Source organism: Harpia harpyja, chromosome 1 (assembly GCF_026419915.1).
Source record: "Harpia harpyja isolate bHarHar1 chromosome 1, bHarHar1 primary haplotype, whole genome shotgun sequence".
NCBI lineage: Eukaryota > Metazoa > Chordata > Aves > Accipitriformes > Accipitridae > Harpia > Harpia harpyja.
Window position 1 is genome coordinate 73757575 of NC_068940.1, and position 13441 is coordinate 73771015.

General features: G+C 39.6%; 1 protein-coding gene across 1 annotated transcript in view; it reads right to left on the minus strand.

Annotated features, from left to right (window-relative positions):
* Window positions 1–13441, minus strand: part of DNAH11 (dynein axonemal heavy chain 11) — a 167752-nt gene that overhangs the window by 17823 nt on the left and 136488 nt on the right. The window contains 9 exon segments of the mRNA XM_052779465.1: window positions 635–852; window positions 3520–3647; window positions 4711–4859; window positions 5502–5695; window positions 6248–6371; window positions 8282–8454; window positions 9052–9198; window positions 9698–9862; window positions 11184–11388. Coding sequence (XP_052635425.1) covers window positions 635–852; window positions 3520–3647; window positions 4711–4859; window positions 5502–5695; window positions 6248–6371; window positions 8282–8454; window positions 9052–9198; window positions 9698–9862; window positions 11184–11388 — 1503 coding nt within the window.

Here is a 13441-nt window from a genome sequence, read left to right on the forward strand (position 1 = left end):
TCCTCCACATTCTCACATCATCTTTCTCTTACTACTTCTCCCCACGCATCAAGCAGCTCCGCAGAACGTCATGCAGGGAAAGAGTGAAAGACAAAACAACAAACAGCGTGTCACCCTTGCTCATGAATTCCTTTCTTTATGCAAACTACAGGAATTCATACACAAGGCACTGAGCCATTGCCTGAACATCTGGGTACATAAATCCACTCTGTGGGAGAATGGACATGGTCAAACCAAATTTCGAGCTGAGCAAAGTTAGTGAGTACCATTGAATGAAAGAGTGCTGATTTCAGAGCATGGAAAGGTTTTTTCATAAGACTGCACCACTGGGTAAAGCTGGTGTGATAAATGCACTTCTTTCTATCTCTCTAAGCATACCTACGCATATCTATATCGAATAATACAAATGTACGCATTATTGTCACACCTTTCCTCTTGCCCAACATTGATGAGAAACACGGAGGCAGAGCAGGGCACAGAGGGCTGGCACCCTGCAGCTGTCAGGTTAGTTTGGAAGCACAAAGATCCCAAAGTTCTGGTCTCCTACAAAGTGGTCATCAACGTTACCACTTCTCCCCACAGGGGAAGGAGTAATTAAAACAAATGAAAAAAAAAAGGTACATCTTGCTTTTACCTGTAGAAAGCGGCATGTAAATCAGCCAGCATCCCTATAGGAGGTTCACTGGTAATTTTAATTGAGTTTTCTAGTATTCCTTGAGGAATGATATGCTTTTCTGGGGTTGGAGCTGGTTCAGCACTAATAAAGACATGGAAATCAGGATGACTTTCTTCACTGTATTGCTCAAGCAGTTTTTCCAGGGTTCCTAGCCACTTGGCTACGAGATGAATACTCTGTTGAAAAACAGCCAACATGGCTACTGTGAGAAAACAAATAAATTTGTTATCCTTAAGACATTGGTATTGTGCCTTTATAATGGAAAATAGTTAAGTTACTTAATTCAAAGCATCATTTTATTATTGAATTAATTGATAACACAAAGAATAAACTCGAAGATTCTTAGCTACTGCCATTTCTTCATATGTGTTGAAATAGCAGAGGTTTCACCATTAGCCTTTAAAGTTTCAGGCCTTGATTCTGAAGCTAAGGAAAATATTATAAACTTAGGGTTAAGTGATCTGGGGGTATGGGTGTTATTACATATGAAAATAAGCATAACTCAGCAGACACCTGGACTCTACTTAAATTCCCTGTAGAACTGGGACCTAAGACAAAACATGCCCAATGCATACCAGGAGCAAGACTGAAGAAGTGCTAGACAAAGAAAAATGCTTACAGCTCTCCTGCTACTTAAAAAATATGTTTCATACAACTTTGGAACCTAATAGTTTTTAAGGTTCTTAATATATGAAGACAGTGGAAAGTCACCAATAGATCAGAGAAGTGAGTTATAATGGAAAAGTATTTGCCTCCAAAGCACCTACTGCTGAAATATGGGAATATCAAGAGAAAGGTTTAAAATGTGGCTGAGCTACAGCTGTTTTCACCCCTCCGTTAGCCCACACTCCACTTTTTTTAGTTACAGGACTAGCATTCAACTCAAATTGCAGCTCAGCCATGCAGCTTCTCTCTGGCTCTTCACTGCTGTGCCAGAACCTGCTGATTGCACTGGCTTCCATCTCTGCGCAGCGCAAGAGGAATTACAGCTCCGTACACCAGCCAAGGAATACGATGTGTCAGTCACGCTCTGGCTGTTGCATCACTTTATCATGAGACCTGCTGCGGGGGATATTCCCAAATTGTCTCTTGACATGTGGAAAAAGGAATAGGAGAATGGAACGAGAGGGAGACTTTCATATCACATTACATGATAGCAGCCTGGTGGTGTCTGCATTTTCATATAGGCTACATCCATCCACTGCAAAGTGGAAGTGATTCAAACCTTAATATAGTAACAAAATAACCATTCAATATATCAGATGTGTGAGTTTGAGAAATTAATTAAGAGTGACAGAAGAGTTAAACCCATTACCAAAAAATATCAAGTCAGTCTTTCTTCTGCCAGTTTACCAACTGCTGTGCCAACTGTTTTTGCTAGATCTGAAGCTAAAGTAATTTTTAAAGTATTTCCCAGGTCAGTCAGAATCCCATTTTTTTTTTTTAATATCTAATTATACACCCCCTAACCTCCAACAAAATGCGTAGTAAAATACTCCATCTTTTTGCTCCAGGATTTTTTTTAAAACATAAACATATAGGGCTAAAACCCAGAAGACTGAAGCTTGAGAAGCACTGAGTACATCCAAATCCCACAGCTCTAGCTAGCTTAGTACCATTTGGGATTTGGTCCAACATCTTTATGTAGTCTCCTTTCGGACTTTCCCCAATCCTTCACTAGCAAAAATCTTCACAGCAAAATCATCACCTCCTTCCTCCCTCAGAAGCCATGCTGGAAAATGGAGCAGGTCTGTAACACCAGAAGCCTCTCAGATGTTCCCCATTTATCCCTGTGGCTTCAGACACACAACACTGCTGATTTAGGGCCTCTGCCATCTCCCATTTTCTCACCCTGTCCCCAGAGCAGCTGAGAACTCCTAAATTCCCCTGAAAACCAACTCTGCTCTTTCCTTCACAACACCATTTCTATACTTACTAGCGGAAAAGCAGGGTTATTTTCAGACTAGCATGACTAGCTTACTCGTGCGAAAACTGGTTAAAGAATTCTTCCAGATTCACTGTCGATGAAGGGGTCAGTTTGTGCATGTTTGCACAGCACTTGGCACACCAAGGCCCCTCACTAATCCCACAGTGATTTTATTTCAGCTGACAGACAGCACTGAGTCTAGCCTACCTCTTCATTTGTTGCAGGCAACCTGGTTGACAGCCAAGCATTGCTGAGGTTAAAACCATAAGAGGAGCGAATCACCCCATCGCCATGACCTCCTTAATATCAAGATCTGGAACACGCATTTCTTGTTTGGCTTCAGGGCAAAGGGGTTGTTACAAATATCCATTGGCTATTTAGCATAAGATGGTGGGAGGGAAGCAACTTCTTTCATTAGCATTAACAATTGCAATGCTCCTGTCCACTCTGCTACTGGGCTGGGAACTGCAGCTCGCCAGGGGATTGCACTGATCTTTTTGTCAGCTGCAGAGTGGGTTCTCAGTCCATACAATGCTGGCCAAAGCTGCAGCTGCTATCTCTGAAGAGCAGCATTCCAGGGCTAATTATACAGCTTCCCAAGGGGGAGTCAGACCCATTTCATTACAGTCTCCATTATGGTCCATTGAAGGGAACAGGAGCTCTTAATTATGCGGGGGAAGTGTATGCCTGAGGGCAGTCCTACCTACCCACCAGAGGCTTTCTGTTTTATCCCCCCTGTTTCTCCTCTATTAATATGATGTTTATCCTGTTACAATCAAAAGCAAAAGCCAAAAGGAACAAGATTATTAGTGGTTTAAAACTTTTTCTGTAATCTACCACATGTTTTGTTTGGGTTCTGGGAACATCCCTCCAACTGAGGAGATAGTCCCCATTAGAGGGGCTGTTTGACACTCACTTGGAAAAGAACCCAGTGGCCATGTCTGGCAGCCTTCTCAAGTGCCTCCTCTGCAACCATCTCCTGCCCTTGTCCTAGAGAGATGCTACAAAATCTTCCAGAGTCTACAGTGAACCCAAGCTTTTTGCCTGTAGAAGAAATAACTGGGGAAGGGTGAGTGACAGAGGGGGAGGAGATAGGAAAATTAGCAGAGCAGAAAGGAAAAAGAATGATAATGCCCCCATTAATTTCACTATCACTTGTGCAATGCATATTACTTCTTCTGAAGCACTTCACTAAACCCTTACAATTTCAACAAGCAAAATTGCGAGCTCTCAACAGTGGCCTTATTGCTGGTATTAGAAAAAGCCTGCAGAAATCTGTTCCCTTGGTTTTAAGATAATGAACCTTTTGACATTTTGATAGATGCTCAGCATTGTTACTGAGCTTTAGAAACTCTTACAGGGGGTACAGAGCAATTCCCATATGAAAAAGGGAGCAACATGTGGTAGATATCACATCAGTTTTTTAACTGATTGGTTCAGTGGGTAAATGCACAAGCCTCTCACCTTGTGAGGCCTGAGTTTAAATTGAGCACAGTGAGGTCACAGCTGTATTAACCTGGTATTCTCACTATTGTCTGTGGGGAATAGTAATCCTAAGTATAAAGCCACAGAGCCCTACACAATTGAATATAGTTTGTATAATGACCATTATTTAGTCACAGGGGGCACAAGATTACATGAGCATGGAGAAAATTGCCCTCTGGCCCTCATCTAGTCAAAAGGTAGAAAACAGTACAAAGGAAACCTGCATTATGCCAAGCAGAGGAATGCTCGGTCTAAAAATTTCTTCATACTGTAGCTTATGTCCTTACATTTTCATCCACCACATTTACCACGAATATGGTGGGGGTGGAAGAAACTTTAGAACTTGAATCTTCTGCTGAAAATAAACCATGTCCAACTTTCCCGTAGTAATGCATACTCCATCATAGTGACAGATGATTCCAGAAACCTTTGTTCTGTTTAGTAAAAATACACCCATACACGTATGGGTGTACGGGCACATACACACAAGCGTATAACCGTATCTCGATTTATCTACATTTCTAGCCCTGCATGCTCCATTTCACTTTTGTGCTCAATTTTTCTTTCTTTAATGGGGGGACAGTTGAGTGATCCTTGCACCGGAAGCAAATAAGAGGCTTACCTAGTGTCTCAATATCTTCAAGTGGGTCTGCTCCTGGAGACAGAATGAAAAACACAGGAGTGGCTGGACTGCTCCCTTCATAGGATTTTGCTAAGTCCATCCTTGTGCTTTCCTTATATCTTCAGCCAAGCTTTTCCTCCACAAAGTTCCTACACATACAAAAAACCATGCGTTAAACTCTAAAAACATTCCCTGATACAGGCTTCAAGCCTGCACCATTCTCAGACTTGAGTGGCTGACAGTGATGGTCTAATAGTCATTTCATCACATCTATGAGATCATCACTTGGGATCAAAAGATTAAATCAGTACAACTGGAAAACAGCTGGGAGAAGATTTGTAAGTACCCACAACTGACTCTTTCTTGGTATCACAGAATTTTAAAGAAGAGAGACCTGAAAAATTGTCATCCTGTGGGGTCAGCTACCAGCCCTAATACCATAATGAGAACTAACACTGAGAAATACATTTTTAACTATTAACAACATAGCTTACTATATTCCATTTACTAATGAGCACTCTCCTCAGGGTACCTATATAGAATCTAAAAGAAATCACAAGCATAGCTCTCCAAATATGCTGTGACTCATGTCTCACCACACGACCTCTTCATAAACTCTTTACCAGCAGAACAGGCTGGGAAGGACCACAGTCATTGATTTCAAATTCTGGTTGATCACCCAGTTTTATAAGTTATTTGCTTGCCTCAAGATCTGAGTTTTCTCTGCACTGACACATACAAGTCACCCTCACACACACTTGCCCTGAAAGACATACCCTCAGATTTCATACCCAAGAGCGTACGTCATTCTGTCCAGACGGAGCGCCCTCAGTATGATTAGTTTCTGAAGAGAGCTTTTGTTTGTCCATTCCTGGGGGAGCTTTTCATTTTCTGGACATTCTGAGTTCACCCACTTCTTCTGCCTTTCTGTGGATCTTTCAACACCTTTATCTCACCCCCGGAACACATCCATCACTTCCATAGCCTGGACACGTGCCAAAGACGTAAATACAGATGACGTACCTTCTGCGTGAAGACTGAAACGGGAAGACAAAGACTGATGCTTTTGGGTGTATGTAAAAAACCATAGTTTAACCAATTACAAGGGACTCAGGACTTACCTTAAAATACTAAATTACACATATATACACACAAATAAAAATAATATTATTGATAAGAGTTTACTTTGGTCAGTATTGCCATACTCTCTGCTTACTGTTAAACATCAAGATATGACAAACTGGAAACCTTGTATGGGACATTTACTATAGTAAGGAGTGGTATGAAGATCAAAACTGTATTTTTAGGGGACTGGACAAATTATGGTAAAACAGAACTTCCTCATAAAGCACAGCATGTGATATCTAAGGAAAAATACACTCAAAAAGCAAAGACAACTCCTCTTTGAAAGGACCACTAGTTCTACTAAAAATCACAGTTGAATGTATGACTTTATCTGAAATTGTCTAGTTGTAGCATGCCTCCAGAAATAACATCAAAATAGATTTAGAACTGAAAAGCAATTTTCCCAACCTACCCTAATGACACTCTATGACTGAGTAGTTAAGAAGTCAACAGGACTCCTGTAAGTGTGTTCAACTCTGAATTGAAGAAGGAAATCCAATTCAAGGAGTTCTATCTCTTTACTTCTTAAAAGAATCCTGACAGCATACAAAATTGAAAAAGGTCATCAGACTTGCTTCAAAGCCACTTCTGCCTTAAAGTATTCACCACTCAAAGTATTACTGAGTAGGGAGCTCAAAGCGACAAGAATTCCTATGGCTGCATTTTTTGAAACTCTGATATAAGAATTTACAACTTGTTTTAATGATATTTTAAAATATTTATTTGTAATCTATTGTGAATGAAATTATATTTTTAGATATTAGTCACTAAAGGATGTGACAAATTTTTTGAAAACCACTCCTAAACACACACACAGAGCTGAACTTTACCTGTTAAAAAAGATACCACAAAAACCAAACACAACCTGTCAGTCAAAACTTTTTGCAGAAAATATAACTGCATTTATATATATACTTTTTATATATAATAAATATATATTATATATATATTTAATATATATGATATATATAATATTTATGTACTGAAAGACAAATTCACCCCAAATTTAAGATGAGCTAACCAACAACAGCAGTTATTTTTCTTTAGCTTGTGGGAACATAAACAAACATAAAAATGTAAGTCTTGCACACTGAAGTTAACCTTAGATAAACTTGGCCACAAATTATTTTATACTAATAGTACCGAAAAAGCACAGATTTCTGGATTGCACTTAATTATCTCTACTTATCCTTTTTATGTCTCAGAAGATAGAGAGAAGAACAAATAGCGCACAGCTGTTTCCATCACCATTCTAAGCCCTCTTCAGACTGCAAGCTGTCACAAAGCTTTGGGAAATTTGCAAAGCCTAAGTGGTTTTCGTTGTTGGTTTTTGTTTGGGGATTTTTGGGGGGTTGTTTTACACTGAATCAGTTCTGGCACATGAGCTGTATGTATACTGAAGAAAACTCCTCAGCTTCTACGAGGGGTTTTTCTAGTTCTTTTATCACTTTAACCACATGGAGTGGGAAAAAGAGACACCTTTGCCATGATACCATATATTCTCTCTCCTTTCTGATATAAACACATCTTTATTCCTCTATTAAAAACCCTCTCTCTTTCCATCTAAAAATATAGTTAATAAATCCGAAGTTTATTGTGCCCTTTACTCTGGTTTCTGTCTACTCTGTAATCGTGATTGAGCTTATTTTTCAGATGCCTTACAGATTTCCATTCTTCATGATCCCTCCCAGTACCACTGCTACAAAAAAGACAGAAGTTAAGCAACACAGTGCTAGAAACCTAGGTGATATGAATAAATCCATCTGCACCATGATGCAGAGTAATCATCACCAGTTTTCTTTCCTCTCTTTTTTCTCCTTTCTCTTCCAGACATTTCTGTCTGCTTTTTACTCCCATTTATACACTGTGTAGAGTGATTTCTTTTTTCCTATCCACCCTCAAATCAGATTTCTCAATTTATATTTTTTCACCTTCTTCCCAAATTGTTGGTTTCTAGTTTAATTCCTACCTGTGTTACTGTCCAGCTCAACGATACACCCTCTTTTAAAGCAAGCTCGTCAGGGCAAAATCTGCCACCCAGTAGAACCGAGCACTCATTTTTTCCAGGGAATACAGATTCTAAAATTAAAAGGAAAAATAACAGCCTGAATGTGATATGGATATGTATTATTTACTGAATTCTTACTTTACATACCACATCAATTTCAACCCTAATTATCCAACCACAAGTGGCTAAGTCATGCTATTTATCCTCAGCGTAGCTTCATGAAGTCATTGCAGCATTTTAAATGAAAAAAATTACATAAAAGCATCTTTGGAAATTCTGCAATTATGATTGATACTGAAGCAGCAGTCACACTGTGTGAGAATCTGCACAGCCACAAGGTAACAAGATAACTTGTCTGGGCAGAGGCATCACCTTCTAGTGAAGAAACAGCAAATCCAGTAAATATCAGCATCACCAATCTGAAAATTTTTCCTCACCTGAAAAGCTATTTGTGCCAAGAAAATGAGCTTATCCTTTTCAAAAAGTCCTTGGCTTGTGAAAATAAAGGTTGAATATGTGACAGCTGCTGTCAGGTTAGAGATATGACACTGAATGTCCCCTGATTTTTCAGCCTGCTTTATTGCTGCTTTGTGGAAGACTGCATTGAAGGCGTGAAAATAAGTACAATTATTTTTATTTATTTGAATTCTGCTTTTTTGCTTTTCTACTTGTAGGCTTCCAAGAAGAGCTGGCCTAAGCAGTCTAAAATGCAAGGCACTTCTGCCAAGAGGCTTTTTAGGAAACTTCCAGCAAACCAGGAGTGAGGGCTGCAAACGGTAATACTCTTCTGCTTCCTTATTTAACTCAGCTGGCAGAACCTCTCACTTAAGCAAGCTGATAATTTTGCAGTGGGTGATATTCCTTTCCTCATAGCATTAGATTGTTTGATAGATTTATCACAGTGGATTGTTTATACAGAATCCCTCAAAACTCTTCATACCTGACCCTGTGGGATGGCTTAACACAGGGAAGGTAAACTTTGCAAGCACAGTCAGAAAACACCATCAGAATGGAGACTGCCAACAAAGAGACCCATGGGAATGTACCGTGTTTTGGACCAGCAGGAGATCACACCGTGTCCTCCTTTCTCAGACACACCGCCCTGCAAATGTAAACATCTGGTACAAGTAATAACTAATATATCGGGCATCACTGCTGGAGGCAGAATTCTGTCCCTTGCACTTTGAAACCACATCATCAAGATAAATTTTTACGTTCAGTGAAAACTGGTAAATGGGGTTGATGCTGTCCAGACTGTTATTAATGAAGTAAAGAATGGATGCTCTTATGGCTGTCAGTCTGTAATGCCCTCTTGTCACTTTAATCTGAGCTTCATTTTCTTTGGTTTCAGCTACCTATAGGATGACAGTTGTTTCATTCATTTTTTAATGCGCCACGATTTCCCACACAATTACCAAAACATTCCTATCTGTACAAAAAAGAATATGGATGTACGCTAGAAAATGGACTTTATTTCAGACAGTAGCAAATATTTAAGGTAGGCAAGCTTCTTATCTTAGACAGACTTTAGGGAATGACTGTTCTCTGCAGCAATATGCCTGTTCACCTGTGAAAACATGGCAATCATATATGAATACATTTGTTCATATTGCATGCTGATACTTATTTCTCTTAGGAGTACTAACTCAAGCACCTAAGTCAAAATGAAAAAAATGAATATGTGACAACTACATACCATAGATATGAAACTGTGAACATGTGGGTGGACAGCCCTTGCTGGACAGACAGGAATTTGACTATTCCTAGCTCGCAGAAAAGTTTCACCAAAAAAAATTGATAATACACATTTTACAGGCGACTTTAAGCTGTTAAAAATAGTTCAATTGTTATTACCTTGTGCTGTATTTCTGCTGCAGTTGACCTTGTTGATTTGAGTTTCTCTACAAGTTCACTGTCGTCTAAGAAACTGCCCTGGGCAGCTGACAGGCTGAGCAGCATGTCATCCTCCAGCTGCCTGAGCTCAATCTTGAAATGGTTCTGGTGCTTGGCCAGGACTGACTAGCAGAGGGAATGAAAACACTGTATTTAAACAACCACGGCAAGAAATACTGTTTTGCATCATTTCTGAGCTATATTTCCTGTTTAATTACATCAATCAATTTAATTTAATTTCTGAAAGAGACAGTTCATCTTCTGTCCCAGTACAGTAGAACTAAGGGTCTGGGACACCCAAAGCGAGAAGGTCAAAGTCACCACAGACCAGAACTTTATCCCTCTCCTACCCTCTTTCCTCCTCAGACTACACAAAAGGACTGGGATCTTGCCAGAGATGGCAAGTGATAATCTACGTGGCAGCTGAGAAATCCACCAATGGCACAAGGCTGGAGAACCCCACTTCGGCAGCAAGTAGTGTGGTAAAGCATGGTCGTAGTCTGCTCAGCGGGACTGACCTTCCGACAGTGAAAGAGCTTGACTAGTCTTATGGGGAGCTCTCCATCAGAATCTGACCCTCACACCAAAAGCCCCTAGGTGATACAGGCATTGTGAGCACATGGCCCCATGTGGAACAATGTGCGGATGCAGAGGAAAATGGCCAGCTGTTTTCAGATCATGTTCCCAAGTATATGGCTTTCATTCTTCAAGGGGTAATTAAACTCTCTGACCCAGTTTGCCCTTGCATGAAGCAGCAGTACCTCAAAGAGGTGTAGCAAATCTTTGTGGATGAAGTTAGTAAATTACATGAGATAACTGGAAAGACACACTAGAGAAATAGGAAGTGTTCTTGTTATTCATTTCACACCCCTAAGTATTTTTTTTCATTTTTTAGCTCATAGATCACAGTCTGCTCAAAGTCCTTTCTATAACCAGCTATAAAAGTGTTCCTATTCATAAGTTACTATACATTGATATGACAGCAGCAGCCACAGAACTGCATCTTTGCAGGAATAAATTATGATTTATTAACCAAATGCCCCAGGTCCTAACAGTGCCATCATATCCTGTTATGGACTGGCATGAAATTTTATTCACACTTATTGGCTCAAGATCACTGAAGCACAAAGCACTGCAGAGGGCTTTAATCCTGCATTGTAAATTAAATGCGATGCACAGAGCAAACCAAGCAGTAGAGAGAAGTGTGGGAATAAGACCACAATAAATTTAATTTCTAGCAGAGCTTTAGGTCAAGCCCAGCCCTCTGGGAGCATGGATTTGAGCAAATCAGTAGAAGTCCTTTCTACACTTTGAAGAATCTGACCCTTAAAATCTTTCTAATACACAGGTTACTAACAATTACTGTACAGCAGATTCAAACAGGCATATTAATGCTAGTCTTAAAATCTCAGAAGGGGTAATGGACAGATCAAAAGATAGTCTTTACCTTACTTCCTTCTAAGTCCAGCCTTTCAGCACTAACAACCTCAGCCAACAGCTGGTCTTCCAGCCCGTCCCTGGTGACAGTGAAATTAATGAGGGTGGTCTGAGCCTGCAGTTCTGGCTTGTAGTGAGGGTTAGCCAGTTCAGTGTGAAGGGTGAGACGGAAATTCTTGTTGAATTCACATTCTTTGTCTTCAATCTTGATATATCTGGGAAGGAATAAAATGCACAAGAATGGGGATCTCACCAAATTAAAACCCCATAAATATCTTAGATTGCAAAAGATGGGTACTGCATGATCTTGGCAGCATAGGAAATGGATACAAACCAAACTCTAGGTGCCTGCAGCTTAAGAAACAAAATGAGAATGATTGAACGCACCAAAATTATATGAAGAATACAGAGAGTATTTCTTCATTGGCATAGTTTCATTTGCATATACAGCAGACACACGTAGATTATTCACTGCTGTACTGAAGAGCCTATGGCTTAGGGGTAAATGTCTATCTTCATTATTTACCACAAACTTAGGAAAGTTTTCAAACAACCCTTAATGACATAGCTGTTAGTTCTTACAATCATTTTCTTAAATATAGCTCACTTTTCCATCTCTTGAAATAGCTTAGCAGTAAATCCTAAAAAATAAGCAGATGCATATAACAAACTGATAGAGACCAGAAGAGAGAGAAGGGCTGGTGAGTGGAACAACAAAAATCACTTTTTAAGGCAAGCTACTAAATGTTTTGTTCCAAATCAGTTATTTGCTGGGTGAAAGAATGAGTGAGACTAGGTTCACCTTTTATTCACTGAATAAGATCCCTTACTCAAGAGATGGCATTTACTAACCCCTTGTCTTTAACGAGAGATGCCAGCCTGTCTCATACAGCAACACTACTACCACTGAAGTACCATTTTGGAGCCCAGCAGTGAGGCAACATAAAGTTCACCTTCCTACTTTTATGGCACAGCACCAAAAAAATGGAAAGACTGCTTATAGACTACAGTGTGTGCTGTGCATCTGGTCTGGTGTGAGCAGGTGCCACAACTTTGTGTCATCTACTTGCACAGTGAGCAGTATGCCAACCTTCAGCCATCACCTGCCACACACAAGCACAAATACAATATTTTCTGTATGACAATGGCTTTGAATGTTCTCTGCCAAGAAAGAAGATCCAAACGTTAGTAACAAAATTCAGTTTAAAAAAGGTCAGTAGAACATTTATACAATGGAACATAGGTAGACATAAACCCCTTTCACAAAATTCAAATTGACATTTATTAAGTCAAATTAATCTTCAAAGTGATTGCAATAGCATAGATACGAAACACTTAAAATGCAATTAATGAAAGCCACATCAGAACATGAATAAAACAAGTATTTTATGTACAAATTTTAACATTGCATTTTTCTAGGATATCATAGGGCATTACCAGAGTCAGGGACATATATTTCAGCTCTTAACATCCTTGCCTGCTTCTGACATCCCCTTAGCCAGAAGACATAGGCTAAATGAAATGGCGTGCTGGAAGCACTTCTGCATTTCACCAACAATCAGGAAGAAAAGACAGTCACTTATGATATACTGCAAGTGAATTCCTAAAAATAACCTAATAAGTCTAGTTCTAGGAAACCCCTGACTCCACAAAACTCAACATCAGACGTATATGTTGTATACTACTGCCATGCAAACTACTGGAGACAAGTTTTCCTGGCTTATGCTTGTATAATAGTGAAATAATTTAGCCATACAGTCATGTCACAGATAATACAACTTTCTCAGGTAGATATGAATTCACCTTCCAGTTCTGCAACATAGATTTCAATTCTGATACTGTGGTCTCTCCACAGCCTTCAAAACTGGCCACAACTGGAGGGAACAAAACAGTAGAACTTGACACAGAGAGAGGAATTTTGCTTCGCTTTCAGTACACACACAGGGACAAGAGACAAGCAGAGATCTGACAAAAGACAACTTTTCAGTTTGCTTTGCCAGTGGAAAAACCTTTGCTAAGGGAGTCACACTATACTTCAGAAGGTCTATGTGGCAATATAATAAGCTTTAGAGTTCTGGATTCAAGTACTTACTTTATGGGTTCTCAATTCACAGGAGCAATAAATTACCAATTTCTGTGATTATCATCTATGAAAGGCAAAAACTACATAATGACTCAGTGGGTTTTATTACTGCAGCTGTTCTAGGTTTTCTGTTAATTACAGATCTGGGAAAAATAAATGTTTTGTTATTGCTCTCACACGGTTCA